Consider the following 15,673-nt stretch of genomic DNA (forward strand, 5'->3'; position numbering starts at 1 on the left):
AGGGAAGGTAAGATGCATAATATCTCTTTTCAAGTATTTGAAGATCAATTAGAAGAGATATTCAATCAGTTCTGTTTGATCCTAGAAGACAGAACTAGAAACATTGGGTGGAATTTTTAGAGGGACAAACTTAAGCTTGATGAAGAAAAACTTTTATAACAATTTGTTGTTGTTGTTGTTAATTCTTGTCCAACTTTTCATGATCCCATTTGGGGTTTCCTTGGCAAAGATATTGGAGTGATTTACATCTTTTTTTTGTAGCTCCTTTTACAGATGAGGAAACTAAGGCAAATTGTGCCCAAAAGTGAGAGAGTTAGTAAGTATCTGAGGCTAGATTTGAAATCAGGAAAATAAATCTTTCTGATTCTATGCTCAGAACTCTATCTACTCTATTACCTTATTGCCCCAGGAAATATGTATAGAAAAGCGAAACAAATCCACACATTGACTATGTCAAAAAAATATTACTCATTCTGCATGTGAACCCTATCACCTCTTTGTCAGGAGGCAGGTGGCCCATTAAACAAATGTTGAAGCTTTCTGATTTTTTCCCCACAGTCAATACTGAAAACATGCACTCATCTTCCTCACCTTCATCTGTTTTCTTAAAATTGAGTCCTCCCTTGTAACAAAGGAAAATTAGACCCAAAATGGTGTTTATTAGGAAGGCTATTGACAAATGGGAGCATGTCCAAAAATAGGCAGTCAGGATTTTTAAAAAAGTAGAGAGAATGGCATACAAAAATCAGTAAAAAGGGGTGACAATTTCTTTAGCTGAACCCTAGAAAAGGGAAGACTTGGTGGACTTCATATTTGTTTTTTAATTAGTAAAAGGGAAATGTGAAGAGGAGGAATTTTAAAAAAGAAAGTAGAACTAAGAGAACAGGTGGAAGTTGCAGAAAGACCAATCTTGGGTTTGTGATCAGAATCTTAATAAGAGACTTCCAAAAATAGAATAGACTCCTCAGAGAGACAGCAGGTTATTCCTTATTGGAAGTCTTCAAGTGTAGACTGGATGACTGCTTTTCTGATATTTTGTAGAGAAGATTCTTGTTCAAGTACAAATTGGACTTGATGCCATCTCTTTCAAATCTGGGTTGAAAGTAGCACATCAAGTTCTCTGTAGTCAAAGCCAAACCAGATATTGGTAGAGGTCAAATTCACCAGAATGTCAAAGAAACTTTGAATAACTTCCATGTACACATCAACTAGGGATAGCTTTATTATATCTTCCACATTTATTAATGGGTAAGAGGGCGAATCTTGGAATTTATGATCTTGCTGTAATTACTTTACTCTCATTCTTTCCAGAGGTCATACACTAACTTCCTTATTCCTAATGGATATGTTTACAAAACTCTTTACCACCCCCCAATAAACTCTCTATTTTTGTCCTTCTCAGTTTGAAATGAATTGTGAAGAGAATTCTGCCTGTATAATTGGGCAGGGCTAACACTGCTATAGAAAACAAAGCTCCCTTCTTAAAGTTCATTGTGATGAATATTATTGAATCATTTTATGTAAAGGAGGATCCCATTCTTCGGGATGTGCTGGAGTCAGCTGAAGCTGGTTGGCAAGAGCTAGTTGTTAAATTATCAGTATAAGCATTTATACCTTGCAAATGGTACCAATCAAGGCTTATTTTGATGATTAAATAGGCTTAAGAAAGTGGAGACAATATTAATGACACAGATTAATTTTTAAAGTGAACTATATATACTTTCCTCCCAAAAACTGATTGCTACACATCTTTGGCATCCTTTAATGAAAATTAAGCTAACCAACATTTATTAGATGAGACCATTTTTTTTTTTTTGCTGGATTTATAGAACCAATCAATCCATCAAAAGTATAAATTAGGTGTGAACAAGCTCCTAATTACTTTAGGAGAAGTGATGTGCTATTTAATGAAGTCAGATGAAAATATAAAACACATTGTCATGTCTGCAAAGTCCTTTAAAATTCTGATACTTCATGACTCAATAGGTTATGAGATAATTTTAAAAGATTGTATACATGCATTTCACTTTTGATAACATATTGGGAATGGCTGAGAGGATTAGAGACACATCTTTAACTTATGTAAATCATTGAAGGGATTCCAGTAATGGGAAAATCAAGCAAATTTTGAGAACAATTTAAGGAAACTTTGAGTTTTGTACCTGTACTGGAGGGCAGATGGGAGTGTTCCCATAAGCAGTATCACACTCTTCCATCTCTTGCCCCTCCTCCAGCCTCTGCCTCACACTTACCACATCATTATGCCATAAAAGACTGGGGCAGTAGCTAACAATGCATCTAACTGGAAGCTGGGAGAAGACTAGACATACTAAAGAGAAAGGAGCTTCAGAGAATATGATAACTGCTTTGGAGGCTGGGTGTAGGGCACCTCTGGACTCCACAAGGGCATCAACCTTTAGAACCCAGCCAAGAGCTAGACCTCAGGAGTACTTCATGAACATTCTAAAAAGGAGAGGAATGAACTTTCAATGATATTCTGGTCTTTAATTTTACCTTTTGATCACATGAATTCTCAAAGCTTGAGACTGTATTCTATATGCACTTGTGGGAGAATGTGCCTCATACTACAGGGAGGATTGGATTTCTACCAAAAGTCTTTAGTAAAATGCCTTTGTAGAATGTGTTTAATGATCATTGAGTAGGGCACTAATGGAGGCTCATGGGTAATAGTATCATAAACATTTCAAGTCTCTCAAGGCTACCCCTAGAACCAGAAGGGGACAAATAGTTGACCTTGCTTTTCCAATTTGCCAATGCAAGCAATTGAGTGAACCCAGGGAGAATGATACATAAAAAACCTGACCAGTAAATGCTTTTTCTTCTTTTCCTATAAGAGATAGATACCTTTTAAGGGTTCCCAATTGAAGATAGAAATAAGTTTTTATGGGTGAAAGTAAATTGTTACTTAAACTTGAGACCAATCTAATTCATCAAACCACAAAGCATTTGAAACATTAGAGGCAATGTACTCCAACTCTATTATTTTATAGATGAAGAATTAAGAATCAGACAAGTGTCTTGTCCAAGATTATACCAAGAATGAGAAACAGAACTAAAATTCAATCCCAGGTCAAACTCCAAATTTAGTTTGCTTTCCACTATACCATATTGATGTTTATTTATGATTACATCATTATTCCATCTGTCACTCAATAGTATTCCCACTGAACAGGAAAAATGGACCTCATCTCTGAAAGATTAGCTCTTAGTTCAGAGCTAATATTAGTAAGAAGCCAATCAAGAATCACGTTAGTGTTAAAAAAAAAAAAACAAATAAATATATATCTGGACAATTCTTCAAAGAGAAACTTTTTATTGGCATATAAGCATCTTATAAGGTAAATAGATGGTTACAAAGTATTTTGAATTTTATTAACTTTTGTGGGAACAAGATGAAATAATCTATAGGGAACAGGATTATAAGGACCATTTTTTGTTTTCTTAAAAGTTCTACGAAGAATCAGTATAGGATTCAGAGGGTTTGGCCCTCAGTTCTGTAAGCAACAAGGTGCAAAGAATTCCCAAGCCTCCTACGGTTATAACACTAGTATCAATGTCTGATTTCAAAACATCATCCTCCCCTTTTCCTCTAAAAATTTTGATGTCTGGTAAATGGGCTACTTAAACATTGAAGAGAAGTGGAAAATGTTTATTTTATAAAGAAACAATCCCCACTACCACCAGAGACTTTTGTTATGAGTCTTGAAGTAATTGTTGGCTCCCTCAAGAAGTAGGAAACACCATTCATGAAAAAGTCCATGCCAAGAAATCCTGAAGTTTTTGTACAACTTCAGGGAGATCTTGCTAAATTTGAGTCTCATTAGGATGATTTTCAAAAATCTCTGAAAAGGTAATTTGCTACATGTATTTATTACAAAGCACACCTATCCCTATTGAAAGTTATAAATGGATAAAGTGCAAATCAAAAATTAATTATTTCTCTGAACTAAATGTTCCCTCCTCCCAAAGTCAACAGAGTTAAAGCTAGTTGATAGTCATGCAGCTTTCACCCAAAATTCATATGTAAAAGTGACTGTGATGGCAAGAAACCATTGGTATACAATTCTATACATTGAACTAGTCTGACATATATCAGAGAACTCAAAGATAATATTTATAGGCTTTCAAAAGTGCTGAGTTCATCATAAGCTTGATATTAAAAATCACAAAGGAAGTAAATTAAATCCCTATTAAAGGCACAAAAGGCAGTGTGATATGGTAGAGAATGAGCCTTAGAATGAGAAAGATCTAACTGGAGTGAGGATCAACCTTGAACTGAGGAGATACTGACTGAGACTGGTGGGCAAAGTAATTAACCTCTCAGACCCCCAAGTAATTCTCACAACTAGAAATTGCCAATGTGCCTAAGTGGAGGATTTCCCAACACTGATAAAAATCATAGATCCAGATTTTTAAAAAATTAAAGAACTTATTTCTTCATTATTGTTGCTCAATCATTTCCAGTCATGTCCACTATTGGGTGTTCTCTTGGCAAAGATAATGAAATGGTTTGCCATTTCCTTCTCCAACTCATTTTACAGATGAGGAAACTGAGGCAAACAGAGTTAAGTGACTTGTCCAGGGTCACATAGCTAGTAAGTGTTTGAGGCCAGATTTTGAATTTAGGATGATGTCTTCCTGTCTGTAAACCTGGCACTCTATCAACTGCACCAACTAGTCACTCCCACTTATTTCTTACTCATTCTGAAATGGAACAATCATTCTCTACCTTTTGGTCAAGATAGCAAGATCTTGTGGGAAAAAGGATTGATGATTAAGTCTGGATACCTTGGCTTTAGCCCTAGGACTGACAATGCATAAAACTGGCTGAGTCATCTGATTTCTTAGGCTTTAGGTTTTCTCAGTTATAACATGAGATTGGTCTTAATGACTTCCAAGGTCCTTTGCTAGCTTGACATTTTATCACTCTACTGACAAGTTATGAGATATTTAAAAAGTGATTATTATGCATTTTGGTTTTGATAACATCCATGTCATTTAATGGCATGTCACTGGATTATTTTTTTTTTCTTTCTGAAATAACAAAAAATAGTAACCACAGAAAGATGTCAGTCTTTCAAATAGTTTTTAAACATCATGAATTTTTTTTCCTTTCAATAATAAATCTAATTTGAGCTTTTGCTTTGGTTGGATTTTCAGTTAGACTATGAAATTCAGATTTGTTCTGACCATAAATAAGGAGGACCAACTGTCCTTTGATTTGAGGTTCACAAATGCAAAGTGAACTTTTGTTGCCTAATCTGAACTTTCCTCTGATATGAAATCACAATTGCAATCTTGTATTGTCTCCTTTTCATCCCCCATCCAAAAGTAAAGTGTGAGCTCCCTGAGAGGAGGGATTGTTCAGTGTGTTGTCTTTCTATTCCCAGAATCCAACATAGTATCTGGCATATAGTAGATAGCCTAATAAAAATGTTTATTGAAAGTAAAACCAAAACCCCAAATTACAAATACAAAGGTGACAGAATATCACAAGCCCAGTGGGTTAATGGATCTGAGAATAAGTTTAATTGTCTACAACCTTTCCTAAGACTTTTCAGCTTTCTCTCATTAGGATCCCTACATTTATAACACAATTAACATGGGTGGGCATCAAATTGCTGCAATGACTATTTGTGTTAATGAACTTGCTGTTTTGTTCAGCTTAGCTGTGGATGATTGATGGACTCCTAGGAGATAGTAAAGCTGGAATATTAATGAATGATGAAAACTGGTATTACTATAAACATTTGCATCAATCCCTTTAACAGCAGAAAGATAGGGAGAAAGGGACAGAGAAGGAGAGAGGGGAAAAGAGAGAGGGAGAGAGTGGGACAAAGAGAGAGACAAAGAGAAAGAGAGAGAGAGAGAGAGAGAGAGAGAGAGATACACACAGAGACAGAGAGACAGAGACAGAGACAGAAAGATACAGAGACAGAGAGATAAAGACACAGATACACACAGATGAGAGAGAGAGAGAGAGAGAGAGAGAGAGAGAGAGAGAGAGAGAGAGAGAGAGAGATGCTCCAAAGTCCTTTCAAAGGCAATGTAACTCAAATATAGAGAGTGGATTGTGAAAGCTGTTTTTCCAGCCATAAATATAACACCCTCCCCATCTTTGTCTGTTTCCCTCTTCTTTCTTTCCTCTCCCTCTTAAATAAAGACACTCTATTATTTTTTAAATTCCTATGAAAACTGAAGCAATCATTTGCACAGTTTACCTTTGTAACTAAGGCTTTCCTTTTGCTTTCACTTTTTAGTTTAAGGGATTTTCTTACAGTATTTTTTCTTGTAGAAATTTACACTCAGACCCTAAAAATTCTTGGCTGAATTGTTTTCAGAGAGAAACTCTCTGGCCAATTAACCTTGGCTAATTTTCTGACTAGTGCTTTGTTTAGCTCTCCTGGTTGCTTTCACAAGGAGATTTTGTTTTTCATGCTTGGAACATTTTCATATACCCACTGGTACTTATCATTCCATCTGCATCATTAAACCTTTGGAGGTTCTGAATCTTTGGGTATCTGTATTTGGGCAACAGGGTTATTCTCATTCTCCTGCTCCAGAGAAATGAAACTCTGTCCGGCAGATTCCATTTTGGTGCAGTCATCACCCAAAATACCATCTTCTTCAGTTAAGAGCTTATTCTTAAGAAAAAAAGCAGATGTGCTCTCCATCTCAGTACCTGCTGGGATGGCTTGGAGCTGGGCGCTTTCTCTCTCTTGCAACATGGAAGTGTCCTCTCTAGACATACTTTCACCAGGTCCCATCATTAGCAGTTGATCGCTTTGGGGAACTTTACAATTGTCTGCTTCAGTATTCCAGCCACAGCTAGTGGCTTCTGGCTCTGTTTTCTCTTCTCCTGAGAGCGTAACACCAGCTGGTTGAGTTTCACAGCTGCCCGCTTCTGGAGATTGCATCAAACCTGTACCGTTGTTCTCTGGACTGGAAGGAAAAGACACCTTGGCAGTAATCTCATCAAAAGTGCAGTCTTCCCAGTGGGATATGGATGGTGGTTTGGCCTCTTGATTCACTTGGGTTTCTTCTTTGTTTTCCTCTTTCCCATCTTCTTTCCCCTCCTGGTTCACATCATTCCTCAGAGCTTCTTCTCTTTCCACCTCGGCAGGATCTGTTGGCACCTCAACAGTCACTGTCAACAAGTTCCTGATTTCACTCAGGGAATCTGGGGCAAGAGTTTTTTCTCCAGACTGGTTGACATTTTCAGGAATTCCCCCAAGCTCCATTCCAGGTGTATTTCTGTTTAGGGGATCTACCTTTTCCTCTTGGGCTGCTAGAATCAAAGGGGATGAATCTGTTTCGTCAAACATCCCAGAAATAATCACTTTCTCACTGGCATTCAGAGAAGGGCTAGACAACTGGAAAGACATGCTTTCTTCCCTGGCAGAGGGATAAGCACACTCAGGTTGGTTCTCTGGTCTCTTCTCCTCGGATGTGAGGAACACTTCATTACTTGATGTTTCTTGGTCTAAAATTGCTTGCAGGCCTGTCAATGATTTCTTGGCAGGACTGGCCTGATTGGACCCAGAGGGGGTTTTTAGATCAGTTAAGCTGGACACACTCTCACAAGGCAAGGCCATGTTGTCCTCAAAAAGATTGTGCTTCTTAAGAACAGCAGCTTCCTTTATCACTGTGCAGGACCAGAAAGTGAAATGAAAAATTTATATCCCACTCTGAACAAACCGAACATTATGTTTTCAGCCAGAACCCCAAGTACTTTCCCCAAACAAATACCACACACATTTGTAGGTCTATCTCAAGTCCTACTCCTTAATGGTAGGATCACACTAGCCAGAGATGTTTTCTCCTTCCTCAGAATCCCTTCAGCCCTTAATATGGAAATAACTCATAATATGGACTTCTGAACTGCACTGATAGTGACATGCTTGCTAAGGGGAGGCTTATTCATCAAATGAGAGGAGGGAAGTTCTGGTCATTTGCTTTTATTTGGGATCTAGATTTTATATGGGCAGGTTCTGGAAGAAAGTTCTTCTATGAACTCCTCCTCTTATACTTTCATTTCTTTTTTCTTCTCTTTAGGCATTTTCATCCCCGCCCCCCCCCCGCAATATGTGTGTGTTTTTTGTGCATGTCTGTGTGTATATATGTATACATATATATGTATTAGGATGTATATGTAATATTAATGACCTTTGTTATATAAGAATATCTTTTGATTTAATCAGTGAGTCAAAACTGAAAGTGAGTAGTTTATACTTAATCAAAGTCATTGTTTGAGAGTTGGTCATGTTCAGAAGAAAGAAGAACTATGTCACAATTAGATAGAGTCTATGATTTTGGAAATGAAGAAGAAAGAATGATGTTATATAGATTTGAACCAGAAAGAACTGGAAGCACAGGGACAACCAGTAAAAGGACAAGTACTTGATTAAATCAAGAGGTAGAGCTAAGTTGTGACATGGAAGATCCTTGAAGGTCCTTGCCAAGAAAGAGAATTAGGAAAGAGAATGTCCAGAGAGCCATTTAGATATCTTGGAGCAAAGACATTGGCTGATGCTACCATCATACCATATATGTATACATATATACACACATATATGTATGTGTATACACATACATCTTTCCTTTCCCCTTCTGTATCTGTTGGTAATGGATTTATGTTGACTCCCTGTATCCTGTTTCAGATTTCCCCCTCTCTTATTGGAGTCCTCATGCCTGATCAAGACTTATGGAATGTCCCTTACCTTTCAAAGTTTCATCAAGGAGGGTCTGATACAAAATCTCCTCATAGACATTTTCAACCTGGATGACATTGGTATGATCTGCAAAGATAAACTGCTCATATTTCTGAAGCTCCTAAAGGGTTAAGGAGAAAAATGAGAGAAAAAAGGTATGAGACAATGTTATTTCAGAAGAAGTCATAAAGAGGAGCTATCATATATAAGCTCTCCATATACAAGTTTCTTGAGGGCAGAAATGAATATTAGTTTTTTGCTTTGTAATCCCAGTGCTTAGCAGTACCTTGCAGTCCATCAATAAGCATTTTTAAATCACTCATTTTGTGCCAGGCATTGTGAAAATAGTAGGTGTTTAATTGAACTGAATTGAAGACAGGATAATATTGATCAATTGGATTGAGAGTCAGAAGATTGGAAATGCAAAAGTCTGGACTTTCCTACTATCTATGTGATCCTGGGCAATTTACTTCAAGTTGGACTCTCAGTTTCCCATCTGTAAAAGTGGGGAGGGGTAAGATTAGACGGCCTCTAAGATTCCTTCTGGTTCTAGAGCTATGGTCCAATGGACAATTCATTGGCTCTACTCTGGATCTGTAGGACTTGGAATTGTTTGTAGATCATAGCTTTAAAGCTAGAAGGAATTTCAGAGGATACCTAGTCTTACCTGAATCCCAAAGAAGTGAAAGAAAACGTTCAGGTTTCCACAATAGTAGAAAGCAAGCAAAGAATGGATTCAAATTCAGGTCCTTTGCTTCCACATACCCAGGTCTCTTTCCACAAGACCCATTTGGCCTTCCTCAATGACAGCTACCATCAAATATTTGAAGAGTTCTTATGTGAGAAATGGATGTGACTTGTTTCCATCTCATCCTAGAATGCAGGTCTTAGAACAGTAAAAGAAAGTAACAGAAAGGCCCATACAGATTTGATCTAAAGAAAAATTTCCTAACAATTAGTGCTGTTCAAAAGTAGATGAAATGCTTCAAGAAAGGAGAAGACTCCCTCTCCATAGAACTGAAAGTGAAGGCTTCTCAGGAATGCCAGAAAGATGATTCCTATTCAGGAACAAAGGGGATAATATAATCTCCTTTCCAAATCTGAGATTCTGTGATTTAACTTAAGGAATACAGATTGTAAGTGGAAAAGCTATAGGCTGTGTGGTACCAGAGATAATAGAGCTGAATATGGTATAGAAGGATCTGAATTCCAATTCTGCTGCTGACCTTGGACAAATTACAATATCTCTGGTCCTGGAAGTTTCCTTCCAGAGAAGGACCTCTGGTCCTTCAATCTGTAGATTGAAGAGGTTGGATTCTATAATCTTTAAGGTCCCTTCCAGTTCTAAATCTATAATCATATATTGAGTTCCATACTTATTTCACATTATCTGGGATCTTGGTAGGAAAGAGAGAAAAGAAATAGAATATGGATGGGATAGATGGGGTAGTTCCATACTTATTTCACATTATCTGGGATCATGCTAAAGAGGAGAGAAAAGAAGCAGACTATATGGATGGGGCCCCTTGTGTAGAAAATTGTTATAAAGAACTAGGTTTTGAAGACAAGCCTTTTGGATAGCTTCATCCAATTACATCTACATCAAAGCATTATGATAGTTAGGGATGTATTTAAAAAGCATGAGAAGAAGCAGGTTACAGGATATATATAGATAGCTGAAAAGTCTTTGTACTATGGCCAAGGAATCTGCATATCCTAGGGGAATCTATCTGCACTAAGAGAACACAGAGTTTCCTGGAGATGAGTGCTAAGACTAGGGCATGGAGGAGGAGTCAGTTAAGCCAAAGAAATAGGGTATTTGGGGGATGGTATCCAGGACCTTAAAATTTTGCTGCGGTTTTATCAAAACTCTATTCTCTCCTCCAAAAAGTAGAGAGTAAACACTGAGCATTGTTTAGAACACATAATAGATGGTCCCCATTCTGTAATCACCAAGTATGATACACTAGAGCTCCCAATTGCCATTGTCAGGTCAGATTTCCAGATGGCACCAGTTCCTTTTCCCGTCACTGTTCTACAGGCAGTTCTGTGGGGTCAGGGATGTTTTTTCTAATAGTATAGCTCACACATTTCTATTTTGGGGCATCAGGAAGAAAGCTCATACTTAAAAGATTGGTCAATAAAGACCAGTCTTCTCACCCTCCTCAATATGTTCATGGAGAAAATAATATTTTGTGTAGGAAAGCTCTTAAAATATTCATTAAGACCTTATGAACTTAGAAATTTTTGGAATAGGGGCATAAGGCACATCCCCCCACCCAAGATTACCCTAGAACAGTAAGTCTCAAAGAAAGGGTTGGTACCAGGACATATAATAGGATTGAGCCTATGGTTTTCTCTTCCAGGACAAGACCTTCAGTATTCAAAGCCTGACCATTTGTTATTGTTTGTACATCTATACAAAATTTTTAGCCAAGTGAAAAAAAATTTCTAACTCACTACTGATTGGAGAAACGATTCTGAGGTACTAGTATGTACCTATTAGACTAGCTAATGGAACAAAAAAAGGAAAATGAAAGATGGTGGAGGGGTAGGGAAAATGAGACATCAATGCTCTGTTGGCAGAATTGTGAACTGATCCAATGATTCTGTAAAAAATATTTGGAATTATGTCTAAAAGGCCAACAAACCATTTATGCCTATTGACCTAGCAATTCTACTTCTAGGTTTGTATTCTAAAAAAAAAATAAAAAACAAAAAATGCAGAATGGAAAAAAAAATGAAAATGTAGAAATTATTTATAAAAGTTCTTTTCTAGAGGCAAAGAATTAGGAAATTGAGGGGATGCCCATCAATTGGGGAATGGCTGAATAAACTGTGATATGTAATTACAGTGGAATATTATTATGCTATAAGAAATGATGAGCAGGATGCTCTCAGAAAATCTAGAAAGACTTGCATGAAATGATGCAAAGTGAAATGCATTGTGTACAATGTAACAGCAATATTGTAAGATGATCAGCTGTGAATGAGTTAGCTATCCTCAACAATACAATGATCCAAGATAACTTTGAAGGACTTATGATAAAAAGTACTGTGTATCCCCGGAGAAAGAGCTTATAGTGTCTGAATACAGTTTGGAGCACACTTTTTTTTACTTTCTTTGTTTTTCTTAAGGGTCTTGCTTTTGGTCTATACTTTCTTTTACAATATGATTATTATAAAAGTATTTTGCATTACTACAATGTATAAACTATATTAAATTACTTGCCTTCTCAGTGAGGGAGGGGAAGAAAGAAGGAAGGGAGAGAAGCTGGAACTCAAAGTTTTAAAAACAAATGTAGAAAACTACTTTTACATGTAACTGGGGAAAAGTAAAATACTAAATAAACCCCCAAAAGTGACAAAATCCCTTAGTAACTGTCAGATCTCTCATAGAACTTGGAATTCAGAAAGCAGGATTTTATTTCTAACTTTCAGGGAGAACTGATGAATAGATCAGAAATCTTAGCCAGAGTCAAAGTAATTTTTGTTGATTCGTAGGTTCATAGATCTAGAGCCTGAAGGACTTAGAAGGCCATCAAACTCCTTTAATGTGTTGTGTCCCTGGTTAAAATGTGATTTCATGGAAGGTATGAGTTATTTTTTGCTCATATGTGTATTCCTAGCATTTAGCAGAGTGTCTGGCACATAGTGAGTGTTTATGGGATTTGATTTTTCAAACCCTCATTTTACACGTAAGGAAAATGAAGCTCATAGAGGGTAAGGTCATACAAACAGTCAGCTTGAAAAGTAGAATTTGAACCTAGATTCTCTAATACCAGTCCCTGATCTTCCCACTGTGCTCCATAATACACAGCCTATTTAAGGCATAAGCTGAAGGAAGGACATGAGAAACATGGACCTCCTGTGTTTTACCATATTACGGTACCACTGCCTTTTCTCTTCTCTGACAAGACCACTAATAATACTCCAGACTCAGACTTTGGTTTTTGACCAGCCTGAAAACGCCTTCCTCTAAAGGCATTCCTGAAAGTCTTTCAGTCTCTAACTATTCTTCTAAGCTAGTGGCAGAAACAAGTAGCATTGTTTTTTCCTCCCAAGCATCTGGTTGGGAGGCCACATCTTTTCTCTCTCTTTTTGGGGGGAAATAGATGAAAATTGAGGCAGAGGCGTGGGAGGGGGAGCAATAAAAATTAAGGTTAACACCAAGCCTCTTCTCTTCTTGTTCATCAGTAATACAAATCCCTTCATTCAACATATTTATTCTCCTCCTGTACTACACATATCAAATAAAACTAATATGGCCCCAGAGAGGTACTGATTTCTGATCCAATTTCATCTTTGTAGGGGTTGTGTATGTGTGTACCCACAAGCGTGTTAAAATTCATGTTTTCCATAAACTTGCTAAGTCTTACGAAATACCTTCTAGGAAATTCATATTGTTTTATTGGCCAGTATAAAAGACACCAGAAGTATCTGACTGGGAAAATGTGTTGAATTATAAATTCAGGATTTCTTCACTTGGAGCAGTGATTCACTTGGACTCAAGAATACCACGAAACTGTCAAACATCTTGCTGGATATTTCCCAATCTTATTACACTTTATTTCCATTTCTGTACTATAGGGTCAAGTTCCACTAACTGCCTCGTGGTTCCTCAAACACGACACTTCATTCCCCATTTTCTTGCTTCTGCGCAGGTTGCATTTTTCCCCTCTGCCAAATCTGGAATGCACTTCTTCTACACCTGAGCTGTTTAGATTCCATCTCAGCTCAACCACCACATTCTACACAAAGCCTTGTCAGACCTTCCCCATCCTCTGGCAGAGAGTGCCCTTCAAGACCTTCTGCAGGAAGTCTTTCCCATCTCCCTTAATTCTACCAATTCCCTTTATTGACTATTTCCAATTTGTCTTGTGAATAACTTGTTTGTACATGTTTATTTGCTTGTCTCCTCTATTAGGTTGTGAACACCTAGAGGACAGTGCCTGGTTTTTGCCTTTCTTTGTATCCTTAGCACTTACACACAGTGTCTGGTACTGAATGGGTACATACTAAATGCTTAGTGACTGATTGACCTGCATGTACAAATCTCTTTGTATTTAGTATGAATATAGATATATAGATATATATGCACATTGTCTCTCCCAATAGGATAAAAACTCATCAATAATAAGAAATGTTTTGCTTTTGTCCTTGTATGCCCCAGCACCCAGCAGAGCACCTAATACAGAGTTGATATTAGTAAAAGCTTATTGAGGAGCAGTAGCTGGCACAATGGCTAGAGCACTGACTCTGAAGTAAGGAAGATCTAGCTGTGTGATTCTGGGCAAGTCACTTAACCCTGATTGTCTATAATAATAATAATAATAATAAATGTTAATTGATGGATAAAATTCAAGCACACTGAACATAGAAAATCTCTTAGACATTGTAAGGTCAGTGTTTGTTCTTAATGAACTCATACTGATTTCATAAGAAAGACCACTTATTTTTGTTTATTTGTTTAAATATATACACCTAAATTTCATGGAAGGATTAGGGCCCTAATCTCATCCCTAATTTCCTTAGTACAGGAAACTTCCAGGTGAGTAAACAACCTCTACCAATGCAGGCCAGAATCTGTTCTGTAATTTATAGTTTTAGAAGACCTTAGCTTAAAGAGATCAAAGTCTTCCATTTCATCCAGGGTCATCTCCTGTCATTTTGATCTATATCTGGTCACTGGACCCAGGTGGCTCTGGAGGGGAAAGAGAAGCAGATGACCTTGCACAGCCTCCCTCACTGAAATCCAATTCACTTACATGTCATGGCATTACCTCCCTGGTGTCATATGGTCCTCTTCGAGAATGGAGGACAAACAGCAATGACAAAGAAGAACAACCTCTGGGTGAGTGATAGAGAGTAGCCTGGGGGCTCTAACAAGTTAAGTAACTTGTCCAGGTTGACATAGCCAGGATGCATCAGAGGCCTGCCTCCAGCCTAGACTGCATAAGTTCCATTTAACAAACGTAAATACAATAGACACTCACTGCCTGAGGTCCTGGAAATTAAAACTTAACATATTCTACATACAGATCTTTCAGGGCTCTTCACTGAATCTGGTTTATTTTTCATGACAGCAATTTCCCTTCAACACATTTTCATCAGGTCTACTGGAAAGAATCCTTGACCTGGATTTACATTCTGCAGAGCAATTTGGAACTATGTTCAAGGGGCTATCACACTGTGCATACCCTTTGATCCAGCAGTGTTACTCCTGAGCTTGTATCCCAAAGAGATCTTAAAGGAGGGAATGGGACCCACATGTGCGAAAATGTTTGTGGCAGCCCTCTTTGTAGTGGCCAGAAACTGGAAACTGAGTGGATTTTCGTCAGAGAATGGCTGAATAAGTGCTGGTATGTGAATGTTATGGAATATTATTGTTCTGTAAGAAATGACCAGCAGGATGATTTCAGAGAGGCTTGGAGAGAATTACATGATCTGATACTAAGTGAAGTGAGAAGAACCAAGAAAATACTGTACACAGCAACAAGATTATGTGATGAGGAACATGGCTCTTTTCAACAGCGAAGTGATTCAGGCCAGTTCCAATGGTCTTGTGATGGAGAAAGCCATCTCCATCCAGAGAGAGGACCATGGGGACTGAATGTGGAGCACAACATAGTATTTACACTTTTTTTGTTGTTGTTTGCTTACTTTTTTTCTTTATCTTTTTTTCCCTTTTTGATCTGATTTTTCTTGTGCAGCATGATAAATGTGGAAATATGTATAGAAGAATTGCACGTGTTTAACATATATTGCATTCCTTGCTGTCTGGGAGGGGGAAAGAGAGGGAGAAAAAGTTTGGAACACAAGGTTTTTCAGGGATGCATGTTAAAAACTATTTTTGTATATGTTTTGAAAATTAAAAAGCTATTATTAAAAAATAACAAAAAAATCCCAAAGATCCTGGGTTTGAATCCTGACTCTGAAAC

The 15,673-nt window shown here is 37.5% G+C and overlaps 1 protein-coding gene across 1 annotated transcript in view; it reads right to left on the reverse strand.

Moving 5' to 3' along the window:
- Nucleotides 1-6,170: 6,170 nt before the first annotated feature.
- NIBAN1 (niban apoptosis regulator 1) overlaps nt 6,171-15,673 on the reverse strand; it is a 193,458-nt gene continuing 183,955 nt past the window's right edge. The window contains exons 13-14 of the mRNA XM_012547736.3: nt 8,742-8,853; nt 6,171-7,666 (exon numbers count right to left, since the gene is read on the reverse strand). Of these exons, the coding sequence (XP_012403190.1) occupies nt 6,510-7,666; nt 8,742-8,853 (1,269 nt within the window). The 3' untranslated portion in view covers nt 6,171-6,509. The remainder of the gene's footprint in view (nt 7,667-8,741; nt 8,854-15,673) is intronic.

This window comes from Sarcophilus harrisii, chromosome 4 (genome assembly GCF_902635505.1).
Source record: "Sarcophilus harrisii chromosome 4, mSarHar1.11, whole genome shotgun sequence".
Taxonomy (NCBI): Eukaryota; Metazoa; Chordata; class Mammalia; order Dasyuromorphia; family Dasyuridae; genus Sarcophilus; species Sarcophilus harrisii.